General features: G+C 31.3%; 2 protein-coding genes across 2 annotated transcripts; both read left to right on the top strand.

Moving 5' to 3' along the window:
* Window positions 1-1298: 1298 nt before the first annotated feature.
* LOC115711435 (G-type lectin S-receptor-like serine/threonine-protein kinase At4g27290) lies at window positions 1299-5855 on the top strand. The gene is made up of 7 exons (XM_030639775.2): window positions 1299-3090; window positions 3201-3323; window positions 4221-4375; window positions 4487-4697; window positions 4785-5022; window positions 5097-5247; window positions 5345-5855. Exons 1-7 carry the CDS (start codon window positions 1788-1790, stop codon window positions 5660-5662), a joined length of 2499 nt encoding a protein of 832 aa, XP_030495635.2. The 5' UTR covers window positions 1299-1787; the 3' UTR covers window positions 5663-5855.
* A 5569-nt stretch (window positions 5856-11424) lies between these two features.
* Window positions 11425-14602, top strand: LOC115711438 (uncharacterized). The gene is made up of 6 exons (XM_030639780.2): window positions 11425-12004; window positions 12106-12219; window positions 13010-13090; window positions 13392-13564; window positions 13684-13780; window positions 14283-14602. Exons 1-6 carry the CDS (start codon window positions 11684-11686, stop codon window positions 14391-14393), a joined length of 897 nt encoding a protein of 298 aa, XP_030495640.2. The 5' UTR covers window positions 11425-11683; the 3' UTR covers window positions 14394-14602.
* The last annotated feature ends 115 nt before the right edge of the window (window positions 14603-14717 follow it).

Here is a 14717-nt window from a genome sequence, read left to right as displayed (position 1 = left end):
TATATAATTAAGTGCGGATTATATTAGATCGATTACTTTTTGAGGTGAAACAACATTTAATCCATTTAGATTTTTCAATCCAATCCAATCCGCACAAGTGCGGATATCTGCATTTGGCAGATTGGATTGGATTGGATTGTGCGGATTAGATCAGATCGAATACTTAGTGAAACCCCTACTTCTAAGGCCTCTTGTTATGTGGCGTGACAACCTAAGCACAATGTTTCTAACTGCCAACCCAGTGCTACATGCAAGAACAAAGCACATCGAGCTCGATTTATACTTTGTTCGAGAGAAAATTCTATCAGCTTGTTGACATCAGACATGTTTCAGCCATCGACCAAATTGCTGATGGTCTTACAAAGTCAATCTCTAGCAATCGATTCAATGTGTTTCGATACAAACTCAGAATTGAAGATGCTTCAATTCTCAGTTTGAGAGAGAGTGTTAAGAGTATCAACTCTGTTGAAGTTGGTTGAAACCATTAGAGTGTTAGTTAGGTAGTTAGATGTTAGTTTGTTATGGCTTGTAACTACTCTAACTAACTCTCTCTCTCTTTCTAGTTTGATTCTGTTGTTGGCTCTTGTATATAAGCTGGTGTACTTTCCTTTGTTCAATAATGAATTTATTCTTTCTCAATTTCTCCTTCTTCTCTGTTTCTCTTTCTCTTTCTTTCTCTCTTTTATTTTCTCCAATGGCTAAGAAAATTAACAACCACCAAGCACTTTGGAAAAAAAAAAATGGAAGCAGATAGTAACGAAACTGAACAAAAGAGTTAGAAGACCAGTTCAAGAAAATAATAGTGGAGAAACAAGATGACAAAGAGAAGCATAAAAGTTCGCATACAATATCACTGCATATACAATCCTATAATATATATACATATAGCAAACTTACTTTTTTTTTTTTGGATGGAAATATAGTAAACTTAATTAATGAATTTCTGTAATTTCAAAAGGTGGAGTGCAATACTTAACTACTTATTTAGAAAAAGAATAGTTTTATAAAATAATTTACTTTTTAAATTGTCTATTTTAAACCAAAGGATAAAATGATTTTATAATTTTGGGGTGTAGCTAATATTGTGTAAGTATAACACTTTTTTATTTGGGTCATATTTAAAAATATTTTGACTTTAGGGTACGAATTGTAATTTTTAAAAAACACGGAGTCTAAAAATTAATTTCCAAAATGGGTGGTGGAAACTGGTACTTAGTCCAAACGACCCTTTCAATTTTTCAAATATAATAAGTAAATACAATAAGCTACTAAAAACCATTGTGTCCTTGTCCAATCACAAATTAATTAAGACTCGTTCTACGGCGCACACTTTTTACAAAACATAATAAAAAAGAGCACATACATAGCATAGCATTACTCACTAATCAATTTAATTACCACAACAAAATTACTACTGATTAAGATTAAGGCCGTGAAACTTTTTCTTGAGCAAAAATGGAAATTCCTTGAATATGTGGAGCAGAACAATTTAATTAAAATGTGGTTTTTCTTTATCCAGTAAAACTCTATTGTAAACCACACGAGTTCTGCTATTAGATCTTTTTTTTTTTTCTTCTTCCTTTGACGAAACTCATGTGAATAGGCTTATGAAAGGAACAGTACTCGTCAATATATGCAACGGATTTAGATTAATTTTTTCCTTATAGTCCAAGCACTAAAGACAATATTACTTAGAATAGTCAAACTATGCGAGAAAGACAAAGCTCAATGAAGAGGGTACTGGTATTCCATCGTCTTCACAAAGCTCGATCAAGAGGTAGAAAATAATGATGGGGATCTGTTCTTTAATGTTTATAGTTTGCTTTTTCAACTCCTTTTCATTTTTAGTAACTTCTTCTACGGTAGTTGATAGCATTAGACCATCAAATTTTATGAGAGAGAACACAACTTTGGTTTCCAAAGAAGGAAACTTTGAACTGGGATTTTTTAGTCCAGGCAATTCAAAGAATCGTTATCTGGGAATTTGGTATAAGAACATCCCAGTTCAAACTTTTATTTGGGTTGCAAACAGGTGTAAACCCATCAACGATTCATCTGGCTCATTGACTATAAACGATAAAGGAGAACTTGTGCTTTTGGGGCAGAATCAGAGTGTGATGTGGTCAACCAATTCATTGAAACCACCACAACAACCATTGGTGCAGCTTTTGGATAACGGTAATTTGGTTTTGAGGGATGAGAAAGATGAGAATACAGAGAATTATTTGTGGGAAAGTTTTGATTATCCAACCGATACTACTGTGCCCGGAATGAAATTGGGATGGGACTTGAGGAGAAATCTCACAAGGCGTTTAGCAGCATGGAAGAGTTTCGATGACCCTTGTAATGGAGATTTCACTTATGGGATTGAGCTTAATCAGCAACAACATACGTACCCTGAACCAATGATCTTAAAAGGGTCTTCAAAATTTTATCGAACTGGCCCTTGGAATGGCATAAGTTTCAGTGGAAGTCCTGACTTGAGACCAAACCCGCTTTTCGATTACGCGTTTGTGTACAATGATGATGAAGTTTACTACATTTATTACCTCAAAGACAAGTCGGTCATATCAAGAATTGTGATGAATCAAACAACAAGTGTTCGTCAACGCATGGTTTGGATACAAGCAGAGAGAATTTGGAAGCCTTATAACTCAGTTCCAAGGGACCAATGTGACAACTATGGCTTCTGTGGACCAAATTCAGAATGTGTCATAACCAATAATCCAGTATGCCAATGTTTGAAGGGTTTTAAGCCAAAGGATGAAGAAAATTGGAAAGCTATGTATTGGTCAGAAGGATGTGTCAGAGATTCTCCTCCTAATAATTGCCATGAAAAAGCAAAAGATGGCTTCTTAAGATTTTCTGGCTTGAAAGTGCCTGATACTCAATATACTTGGGTGAATAAGAGTGTGAATCTAAGGGAGTGTAGAGCTAAATGCTTGAGCAATTGCTCTTGCACTGCTTATACAAACTCAGATATTAAACAAGGCATTGGTTGTGTGCTTTGGTTTGGAGATTTATATGATATTAGACAGTTTTCATCAGGTGGACAAGATCTTTTCATTCGAGTGTCAGCATCAGAAATAGGTACACATTTCAAAACTCAACTAGTTAGTTTTAATTTTTAATGTATTTGTTCTTTCAGTTTCATAATATGTTTGCTTTTTTTTTTCTGCTCTGTTTCAAACTAATCATAGAAAAAGCAAGAGTTGGTCGTAAGGTGAAGAAAGCTGTGTTAGTATTGGCTATAATCGTTGCATTAGTTGGTGGGTTAATTTTAGCTGGCTTTTACATTCGCAGGAGGCACAACTTATTTGAAGGTACGTAGTCCTTACACTCTTTAGATATTTTTCCAACATTCTTTATGTGATTCTGTATTAGAATATAATAATAGTATGAATCTCTGATCAAGTAAAGGCTAAGTTATTATAATAAATATGTTTATATAGAAAATTGGGTTAAGGCACTCACTCAATAAGAAATAATTATTACTGATTCTATACTATAAGGACAAAAAAGTGTCACCTTGGTTTTCAGAAACAGACATATATATATAGCTATGGCCCATAAGGATGGGGTGCATATACATGAGAGTTCTTTACTTCTTTTAGCAGAACAGAAGATCACATTCACAGCATAATTCTTTTGGCTTTCAAAAATAAGCTAATTACTATTTTTGACCCCTAAATTTTGACATGTACTAAATCATGCTCCCTGAACTTTTAAGGTCGTTAAAATTATCCCCTGAACTATTGAGATTGTTGGATTTAAGGACTTTTGTCCAATTTTAGTAAAAAAATCTAACATTGATGAAAGTTTAGGGGTCATGATTTAGTACATGTCAAAATTTGAGGGGCATGATTTGGTAGATATCAAAATTTGGGGAGCATGGTTTAGTACATAAACAATCACTGAAATAGTAAAATTGAATGAAATTAAACAAAATCTTTAAATCCAACAATCTCAATAGTTCAGGAGGTATTTTTAACGACCTTAAAAGTTCAGGGAGCATGATTTGGTACATGTCAAAATTCAAGTGCGAAAATCCTAATTAGCCTCAAAAATATTATGCTGAAATAACCATAATTGATATGTGTATGGTCAAAGCAAAATCCTTATGAGGAAACATATATTCACCCATTAGCTGTTTTGCTTGCTTTCAGATCAAATTCACCAATGAAACTGACATGTTTTCTTTCATTGCTTGATTATATTAGAAAATGCAGAGACAAATGTTATTATAAATAGGGATGAATGCCAAGAAGATGACTTGGAGCTCCCATTGTTCAGTCTACATACAATTCGTACTGCCACTAATAATTTCTCACAGAATAGTAAGCTTGGAGAAGGTGGTTTCGGACCAGTATACAGAGTAAACTCACCATTTACCTACTTGTGAACATAGTTGTTTTTTTGGAAATGTACATATTGGAATAATTAATACTTTTTCTTTTATTTTATTTTTATTGTTGTAATATTTTAGGGAATGTTAGAAGGAGGACAAGAATTTGCTGTGAAGAGACTATCAATGTGGTCTGGACAAGGAGACAATGAGTTCAAAAATGAAGTTAAACTAATTGCCCGACTTCAACATCGAAATCTTGTAAAAATTCTTGGTTGTTGCATTCAAGGACATGAGAAATTGTTAATTTATGAGTATATGCCCAACAAAAGCCTTGACTATTTCATCTTTGGTCAGAATCATTTTACCTCTTATAATAAATGCAATGTTCATTATGAGTTGCCAATTTTGTTCTAAAGATACAAACTAACATTTGCAGATCAAAGACAAGGTAGGATGTTAGATTGGCCTAAGCGCTTCCAAATAATATGTGGAATTGCTAAAGGGCTTCTATATCTGCATCACGATTCAAGATTGAGAATTATCCATCGAGATCTCAAAGCTAGTAATGTGCTACTCGATGAAGAAATGAATCCCAAAATTTCAGATTTCGGCTTAGCTAGAACTTTTGGTGGTGACCAATTAGAAGGAAACACAAGCAAAGTAGTAGGAACTTAGTAAGTCGATCCTCTTAACAATACATTTTTGTTTACACTATTTATCCATACTAATAAATATTTTGCATGTGTAGTGGTTATATGGCTCCAGAATATGCATTCGATGGCCTATTCTCAATAAAATCCGACGTGTTTAGTTTTGGCATATTGTTACTAGAGATTATAAGTGGAAAGAGAAGTAGAGGTTATTACTATGAAAACAATGGCCTTACTCTCATTGGATTTGTAAGTGTAAATACAGAAGAGCTTCAATGAAGGATCTTATAATTTTTGTTAAACATGTCAAACAAAGAATAACACTAATGTTCTTATAATTTGTTAGGCATGGACATTGATGAAGGAGGGCAAGGCAAATAAGCTTATTGACAAGTGCTTAAGGGACTCATACGAAAACAGTGAAGAAGCATTGCGTTGCATCCATATTGGTCTATTGTGTGTGCAACAAAGTCCTATTGATAGACCTAATATGTCTTCAGTTGTTGTAATGCTGAGTGGTGAGAGTGTATTGCCTCAGCCCAAACCACCAGGCTATTTTTCTGAGACGGATATGTTGGAAGGAGATGATCAATCTGGATTAAGAAAGTTTCTATCATCGTCTTCAAAATGTGATATGACCATATCAGTTGTCGGGCCACGATAAGAATCTAGGCAAAAAATGATACATTGATTGCATAGAAATTTTTGAGAAATTGTAAGAAGAATCATAATTGGTACATATTCGTGTGTATATATAATGCACGTATACAAAAAAAAAAAAAAAAAAAAAAAAAGTATGTCATATAAACATTTGAGTGCAGGTAATTTATTCATTCAATGATATTTATTGCAGTCAATTAATTGCTAGTCATTTTTTATTATTTTTGAGAACTAAAGAATATAATTTAAAAAAAATTAATTATTATTATAAAATATTATTATAAATGTCTAAATTAATACACTGATATTATAATAAATGCTTGATTATATTTTTTTTATTTTATTTATTTAATTTCTCAATCCTCTAATTATATTTTTGGATAAATAAGAGTTCATCTTATTGTAATAAAAGAAAAATCTCATATTCACTCTTATTTTCTTTTTCTCTTTCTTTTTCTCTTCTCTATTCTATATTATTTTATAACACATTATTAGCATGAATCTATACCAAAGTAAATATTATTTGTTAAAATTTTTGAATTATTTTTGAAGTCATAATAAATTAAATATTTATTATCTGGATGAAAAATTTCAAAAACTCTTTTTTTTTTCTTATTTGTTATTTATATTATATATGTGTATATTTTTATTCTTAAATATTTATTCTTAAATTCATATATATATATATATATATATATATACTAGGTTGATGTTACGTGCAATGCACGTATAATTAGTTTTTTTTTAATTAGGTTTAATTAGGCGATTTAAGTACAATATATGTATGCTTAATTTTTTTTAATTAGGCTATGTATTTTTTTTTAATTTTTAAATAAGGTTTGAGATTTTGATCTTTAAGAAAAAAAATTTAGCTATTGCTACATTAGTGTGTCATTTGGATATGATTATATATTAACGTATTTTTTAAATTTTTAAAATTTTCTTAATTAGGTAACGTATTTGATAATGCATATATTGTAATTTATTATATTCTTAACCAAAACTCACATAATCAAATTTGAGTGTGTCTATATATAGGCTGAATTCGTAAATTTGATCTAAATGTTTTTTATTCCCAAATTTTACGAAAAATATGATGTGTGAATCGGTTTACCATAACTAAAATGGAAAGTAATCAATTCTTTATTACAACTATTTTAATTTAAGATATAAAATAAATAATAATAAAGTTAACAAAATGGTTAAAAATATTTATAATAAATTTAAATTTCTTTATATAAAATATTTACATCATTTTTTTTTATTTTAAATTAAAGTTAAACTAATAAATTTAAAAATATAATTAAAAATATGTCTAATATTTTAAGTATTTTAAATTTAAATTTATATAAAATATCTACATAATTTTTATTTTTATATAATAATATTATAAAATTAATAAAGAATATTCTGTTAATTAATAGGATATTCTGTTAAAGTTAACGTAAAAATCTAAAAAGTATCGTTAAACTAAAAATTTTGTTATATAGCCACACTTTATATAGAATGGATATTACGTGTGCTTATTATTTACAATATATTTTATATAATTTGTGTCTATGATATAAGAGAAAATATAAATAAATTTTGCATATATATATGGAATATTATGCAAATATGTCATATAATTAACTCAAATATAATAAAAAAAAATGAATAAATATTCGTATATAATGACAATGAAAAAATAATCTAATATGTTATATAGATTTGTGCAATAATTTTTTGAATTAAATATTTTATATTTGTCAAAAATATTGTATTTATATGAATACAATTAAAGAATCATTGAAATGATTATTATTGATGCAATTGAATAATGAATTTTGAATACCCAAAAAAAAAATTATAAGAAATTACATCAAAATATCGTAATATAGAATATGCTTAATATATACATATATATATATATGAGTGAGTATTCAATTGTTATAGTAAAAATGTAATCATAAGATGCTATAACAGGTCACTAACAGGTAAAATTTTTATTTTTAGACTCACATTAATTATATATACTTAAAATAAACTAATTTTTCAACTAAAATATTTAATAAAATCTTTTCAAAAATTAATATTGGGGAGGATGCTGGTTTGGCTCCTAGATTACCCGTGTCTTTTAGTAACTGTAGTGTGAAAGGTCGTTGGGAAACAAATATTGCCTTACTGGTTCTACCGATTTCAAGTCCTAGAAAAAATGAAGAGAACCAATATCTTTTAGTTTGAACTTGCTGTTAAGTGTAGTTTAAAGTTGGGTATTAGATGATCATTGTTGCTTACTACAATAATGTCATCTACGTATACTAATACAGCAAGGAACATGTTTGGTGTTCGTTTTGTGAACAATGGGTTATCATATGAGGATTGGGAAAAACCATCTGCAAGAAGTGTGGAACTCAATTTTGAGTACTATTGCTTAGAGACTTGCTTTAGGCCATAGATGCTCTTTTTTAAGAGGCAAACTAAGTTAGAGGGAGCTTGATATCCTGGAGGAAGTTTCATGTAAACTTCTTCTTGAAGATCACCATGGAGAAATGCATTATTGATGTCTAATTGGTGAACATTCCAATTGTTCATTGCAGCAAGGGCTAATTTATTTTTTTTAAGGTGTTGAACTTGGAAACTGGGGCATAGGTTTGGGAGTAGTCAAGTCCTTGTCGTTGATTGTAGTCTTTGGCTACCAAACGAGCTTTGAACTAATCTACAACCCCATATTGGTCGTAATTGACATTGTATACCCATTTACAACCAATGGATTTTGGCCCTGGTGGTGGCTTGGTGATAACCCAAGTGTGGTTTTTTTCCAAGGCTTGTGTCTCGGTATCCATGGCTTTGAGCCAATATGTGAGTTGTGATGCTTCAGCATAGTTTTGGGCCTCAATTACAAAATATGCTGCTAAAACGACAGCTCTGAATTGAGGACTGAGTTTGATATAGGAAAGAAATGGCTCAATTAGGTGAGCTGTGGAAGCAGTGTGACAAACACAGTCACTAAGGTGGGATGGTTTTTTTTATTATTCTGCCAACTTTAGTGGGAGATTGATGTTGGATATGAGGCCATGGGGTAGGAGTAGTAGGATGAATTGGTGTATTGGATGGAAGTATGACTTGTGGGAAGCATAGGTCAATATCTGTGTTGGGTTTTTGAGAAAGAAAGGGGAATATGTTTTCATGGAAAACAACATCCCGAGAAATGTAGATTTAGTTTGTTTCTATGTCCAACAAGGTATAAGCTTTCATTCCATGTGGATATCCAATGAATATAGATGCATGACATCGAGGAGTGAACTTGTGTCTTTTGGAAGCCAAAGTGGAGCCATAAGTAAGGCATCCAAAAGTCCTTAAATGGTTATAAGTGGGAGGCTTATTGTGAAGGACTTCATAAGAGGTGAGTTTTTTAAGCAAAACAGACGGTGTTCTGTTAAGTAAATAGGTGGCAGTTTGTATGATATAAGACTAATATGAAAGGGGTATGTTTGATTGAAAGCAAAGTGATCTAGCCACATTTAATATGTGTTGGTGCTTTTTTTCTACTATCGAGTTTTGTTGTGGTCTTTCCACACATGAGTAGTAGTGATTAATACCTTTAGAGGCAAAGAAAGAACTCATATTAATTTCTTAGCATTGTCCGAACGAACAGCTTTAATTGTTGTAGAAAATTAGGTGCAAATTCTGTTAAAAAAGTTTATGAACATAGTTTGAGCTTCAGCTTTTGTTTTTAGCATGTGTGTCCATGTAAACCTTGATTTATCATCAACGATTGTGAGAAAATATTTGTAGTTTTCAACACTAATTATGTGGAAAGGTCCCCAAATATCTATGTGTAGTAAATCGGAAATGTTTTGTGCAAAGTTGTTAGAGGGAAATGAGAGTCGTTTTTGCTTTGCTGATTGGCAAATGGAGCAGTGATGTTTAGATAAAATAGTAAAAGAAGGGTCAATCTTTTTATTGAATATGTTTGAAATATACATTGAGGGGTGACCAATGCGATTATGCTATTGATCTACATTATTCTGAAAAATAAAAGGGGAAGATTGACTCGAATTTGCCATAGCAATAGTGTTTTAGTGCAACAAATAGAGCTTACCACAACGCTTAGATGTCCCAATCACCTGATTCTGAGAATGTTCCTATATGATGCACATCTCAGGTTTGAATAAAACAAAGTTAGTTGTGCAATCAATGTAGGCAGTGGCAGAAAAAAGATTAATCTTGAAGTTGGGAACATATAAGACATTATGCAGAATTAATTCAGGTGTTAGGTGAACATATAGGACATTATGCAGAAAATTTTCAGTAAGAGTAACCTTTACATACTTATTTTTCAATTTCAGAATTTTTTTTTCATAAATCCATTGTTCAATAAGAATCTAAAACTCTTGTAATAAACAATTAAAATAAAGATTTATGACAACATAGGAATTCAATGTTAATTATGAGACTGATTTATGACATTTCCTCTTATATATTCAACCTAAATCGATCTCATAATTAATATTTATATACTCTAATTGCACGTATGTTTATTGAAAAAAAATAAACAATGAACAATAAAATCAAGGTTGTGTTTGGAAGAAATGAGAGTATAAATCTCTAAAATCATATTACAGTTCCAACAAACAGGTATTTTTTTTTTTTTTTATCAGATTTAGTTTCTTACATATTCATTTTATTATCTATTCTTTTGCCTTTGTGGGTCTGAAATAATAGTAATTTTATATGAACATCCAAAGTATTTGTTCTATATACTTTGTTATGATTTCATTGATTTATTTATTTCAGCCTTTTTTATTCCATTTTTTTTTTTAATCTTCATTGTTTAGTTAGAATCAAGGTATAAACTTGTCCAAAACAGACAATGAGTCTAAAGTACAATCAATTCTTATTCAAATTGTTGAATCGATGGAAGATTAAGATAAAGTTTCACTCTGCTTTGTTATGATTTATCATAAATTTTTTTTTTCACATTAAGCATAACTACTATATAAGTATGTATATATTGAGATTAACGTACTTTTTATTATTGATAACAATGTATATATCATAAATTTATAGATACAACTATTTTTACTTATCAAATATATTGACTCATAGTTTATTTTTATAATACAAATTGTTCAAATACTGTATTATTTTAGTTATCAAAATCTAAAAAAAAACCTCAAATAAAACTAACTACTCGGTACGTAACATCGTAGTATAATGTAAAAGCATATTACTCTTGTAGTTTTTAATCAAATTTTTATAAAAAAAAAAAATTACTAAAAAGTCATATTTCTCACATGTACAAATCTATCAAATAAGTTAAATTTATTAAAATTCTAACAAAATACTTAGAATGGATGAAAAAAATTGTAAAAATGCCATCTTGGTGCTATCCTTTATCCAAATATATGAATATGGTAATAATAAACATATTTTTACGAATTATCCTAAAAAAGCTATTTTTTTAGGAAAACCACAATAATATGAGTTCTCTTAAAAGTACTACTGTTTCTTTCGAATTTCGATGATAGGTACAAGTTGATTGGAAGGGAGCCCACTTACGAAGCCCATTTAAGGCCCAAATCTACTTAGACCAGCCTGAAATCGACACGTGTCTCTTTCTAAACCAGCGATTCGTTCTAGCCTCTGATTATGGATCGTGTTGACAGAATATAAGTTATTGTATTATATTAGCAGAAGGAATCATGAACAAAAGATTCTATGTTCAATACCGAAAATACCCTCTAATTCCTTTCCACAACTCCACAATCCCAACGCCTAATTTGGTAATTTCAACTTCTAAATGGATGACGATAAAAGTAAAACCACAAAATATTCGTTATATGTACCCTTAATTAAACACGTGCGAATAAAGAGCTAACCCTTCACCGGAAGCCATAGCCACAGACCTTGAAACTCCCTAATGCTCTCGATTCAAATCGAGCCCCTTCTTTGTTCGATCAATATACGCTTTTCCGGGAAAATTTCGAACCCGGAAGGAAAGAAGAGAGGAGAGTGAGGGAAAGTTTTGACAGGAAGAAGAATGCATTCTCTGAGTCTTAAAGTTTTTGCTGATTTCAACGGTAAGGTGACTGCGGCGAGGTGTATGCCGTCGGGTCGAGGCAGATATGGTGTCTCGGGATTGGATTTCAGAACGAGAAGGTTTGTTTACGGAAGCGGAGATTCGAATTGGAGGAGTTGTAGGATTTCGGCGAGTTCTTCAGAGAGGGATGCTAATGGCGGAGGAAGAAGTCAAAGTTCGAGCTCGAGCTCGAATTCGAGTACTGATTCTAGCTCGTTTCTTTCTAGAAGCCAAACTTATGCTCTGTTGAAGCAGAAAATGGAAGTTGCTGCAAAATCTGAGGTCAGTTTTCGGGTTTCTTCTCTTTTTATTAGCATTTAATCGGCGCCAATCAGACATTCAGAGAGCAATATAAATAATTCACTATATATTGTGAGTTATAGGATTATGAAGAGGCTGCGAGGATTCGTGACTCGTTGAAGTTATTCGAAGAAGAGGAGCCGGTTTTGCGACTAAGAAGGTTGATTAAGGAAGCAGTTGTAGATGAAAGGTTCGAGGTAAAGCGCCTTCTTGTTTTGAAAAGCTTCTCCTTGTAGGAATCAAATTGTTGGTTTCTACTTATTGATTTGGTTTATTTTGAATCAGAATAGTAATTTTTATATTGTTGATTGTGCCATTACTCTCATTTCCCTTTCTTCTTATGAGCGAAAATGTTATGCTAATAATAATAGGGATATCTTAGCGTTTTCAAAACCCAGTTTTTAGGTACCAATTCTGGGATTAAGGGGAATCAAGAAGCTTAAAAGATGTAAAAACCTTAAAGTTTCTTGCCATAAAACAATCATTGTGGGAAAAGACGAATAATTTAGAGTAAAATGGGGAAAAGCTAGGATGCTTTGTAACTTTCAATTATGGCCATTCGAAAGGCTTGGACCTGATATGTTAAGTTTCTATGAGTCTGACTGCGTGCACTGTTACTACTAAACCAATACATTAAAGACAATGTTTCACTGCCAGTAAAACATGCTTTGGTGCTTGTGTTTTTGCATCTATGCAGTGTTGATGAAAAATTTCGGAGAGGCTTGAGGAGAATTAGAAGGATAGAGATTGTTGCTAAGTTGTTTTGCTGTTGGTGAGGATCCAAAACAGTTGTGAGATGATGCCCTTTATTGTTTGCTTGGTTTTTTTTTTCTTAACTAATTTGTCTTCTCCTCTTGACTGTTGGTCATGCTCAACTATTCAGTCCTTCATTTTTCTTGTTAGTTTTGGCATACTGCTTTATTGAGTTCAGAAATTATTGTACTGCATAGTGCATAGAAATTTCTGACATTTCAAACTTGTTCTCAGGATGCAGCTAATTATCGTGACGAGCTGAAAGAAATTGCACCCCACTCTCTTTTGAAATGTTCAAGTGATGCAACAACCTTGGTACTGTTTCAGACTAATGCTTCTACCATTCATTAGATTTTTATTAGTATTTCAGTCATTTTTCCAAAAAAATATAAACATTATTTTTGGATTTTAGTTTCAAAATTTGAATTTTTCTTAGTTTGTCAAATATTTTTCAAGAAGATATATATATTTATGCTTTTGGATGTTGGAGCAAGTCAAAGTGATGTTTGTTTTCTAATGAATGACTCCTATAATTAGACTTGATAATCTTCTAATATAAGTAATCAGATTATTTCATCAATGGTTAATATTAAATTTGAAACCTATGATTTTTCAGGGAATCAGGGTTCAAGTGAGGAGTGTGTATATTGAGGGCCGGAGTCAACCTTCAAAGGGTCGCTATTTCTTTGCATACAGAATACGAATAACCAATAACTCAGAATGCCCTGTCCAACTTCTTAGAAGACATTGGATCATAACTGATGCCCATGGAAAAACTGAGAATGTCTGGTGAGTTATTTCTTCCTTTTTTCATGCCATCTGCTATTAATGTCGTGTATTTTTCAGCTTCTAGTTTCCAGGTATCAAATTCTCTACACCCAGTGAAATTGTTATCTGGCTAATTGCAGGGGGACTGGTGTTATTGGTGAGCAGCCAGTTATACTTCCTCAAACCAGTTTTGAATACTCATCTGCTTGCCCATTATGCACTGCCAATGGCAGAATGGTAAGATGATTATTAATTATATTTTTATTACAAATTTTTCCCAAGGAGCCATCTGAAGTCATAATTTAATGTTTCAGTTTCTTGTCTGCTTAGCATAGTACAATCTTGAAAGATCTATTGCTTATATAATAGCTGTATGAAAGAACATGGTGAAGTTAAAAAAAATAGATTGTGTCATGTTTTTAGAGATGAAGTTGATTAAATTGGCCCTGATTATATGAGCACAAAACTATTGAATACATTTTAATTTGATTTTGAGATTTCACGTAAAAGTAAGGGCTTAGACTATAGAACATAGTAGAGTGGTTTACTATAAAAAATGGTACAAATCAAGTAATAACATAATAGTACAATAAATGGTTGTATATCTAATTAATATTTATTTTACTTTATTCCTATTTTTTTTACAAAGATGATGTCCTTGATAATTTGATGCTTTCTAATTATTTTTCATTAATTCTTTTCAATGAAAAATAAATTTGTTTGAGTTATTTTAATGTAGGAAGGTGATTTCGAGATGAAACACATTGATAAGACAGGCTCACAATCCTTTAACGTGGTTATTGCCCCATTTTCCCTTTCTATACTTGGGGATGATGATGATAGTTTTTAAGAAGTGAATGACTAAATGGCCCCACGAATCTTTTTTGTAAATTTTGTTCGAAAAGAGCAGAAAAAACTAGTTCTGCCCTATATATAATTATACAAATTTACTATAGTACATATTCGATTACTTGTTGGTCTAAATGAAGAAAATAATTGAAACATTATGCTAAACTCAGGGAAAGTATTTTTGTGAAGAGACTGTATAGCTTTTGTGAATTTCTTCAGTAGTGTGATTGATATTATAATTCAATAGCTTAGAGCTCTCGCAATAGTGGAGCTCTACTAGCATTGTTATTAGCCACTAATGATACGTTATTAATAGTCTTGTGAA

The sequence above is a fragment of the Cannabis sativa genome, chromosome 3 (genome assembly GCF_029168945.1).
Source record: "Cannabis sativa cultivar Pink pepper isolate KNU-18-1 chromosome 3, ASM2916894v1, whole genome shotgun sequence".
NCBI classification, from domain to species: Eukaryota; Viridiplantae; Streptophyta; class Magnoliopsida; order Rosales; family Cannabaceae; genus Cannabis; species Cannabis sativa.
Note: the sequence above shows the minus strand (reverse complement) of the source record. Positions and strands in the feature narration are given on the sequence as shown.

Excerpts from the sequence above, each read along its gene's own strand:
- LOC115711435 (XM_030639775.2), top strand. The coding sequence starts at position 1,788 with ATGATGGGGATCTGTTCTTTAATGTTTATAGTTTGCTTTTTCAACTCC. Across the intron at positions 3,091-3,200 it reads AGTGTCAGCATCAGAAATAG|AAAAAGCAAGAGTTGGTCGT; the intron begins GTACACATTTCA and ends AACTAATCATAG. Across the intron at positions 5,248-5,344 it reads GCCTTACTCTCATTGGATTT|GCATGGACATTGATGAAGGA; the intron begins GTAAGTGTAAAT and ends ATAATTTGTTAG.
- LOC115711438 (XM_030639780.2), top strand. The coding sequence starts at position 11,684 with ATGCATTCTCTGAGTCTTAAAGTTTTTGCTGATTTCAACGGTAAGGTG. Across the intron at positions 12,220-13,009 it reads TTGTAGATGAAAGGTTCGAG|GATGCAGCTAATTATCGTGA; the intron begins GTAAAGCGCCTT and ends ACTTGTTCTCAG. Across the intron at positions 13,565-13,683 it reads GGAAAAACTGAGAATGTCTG|GGGGACTGGTGTTATTGGTG; the intron begins GTGAGTTATTTC and ends GGCTAATTGCAG.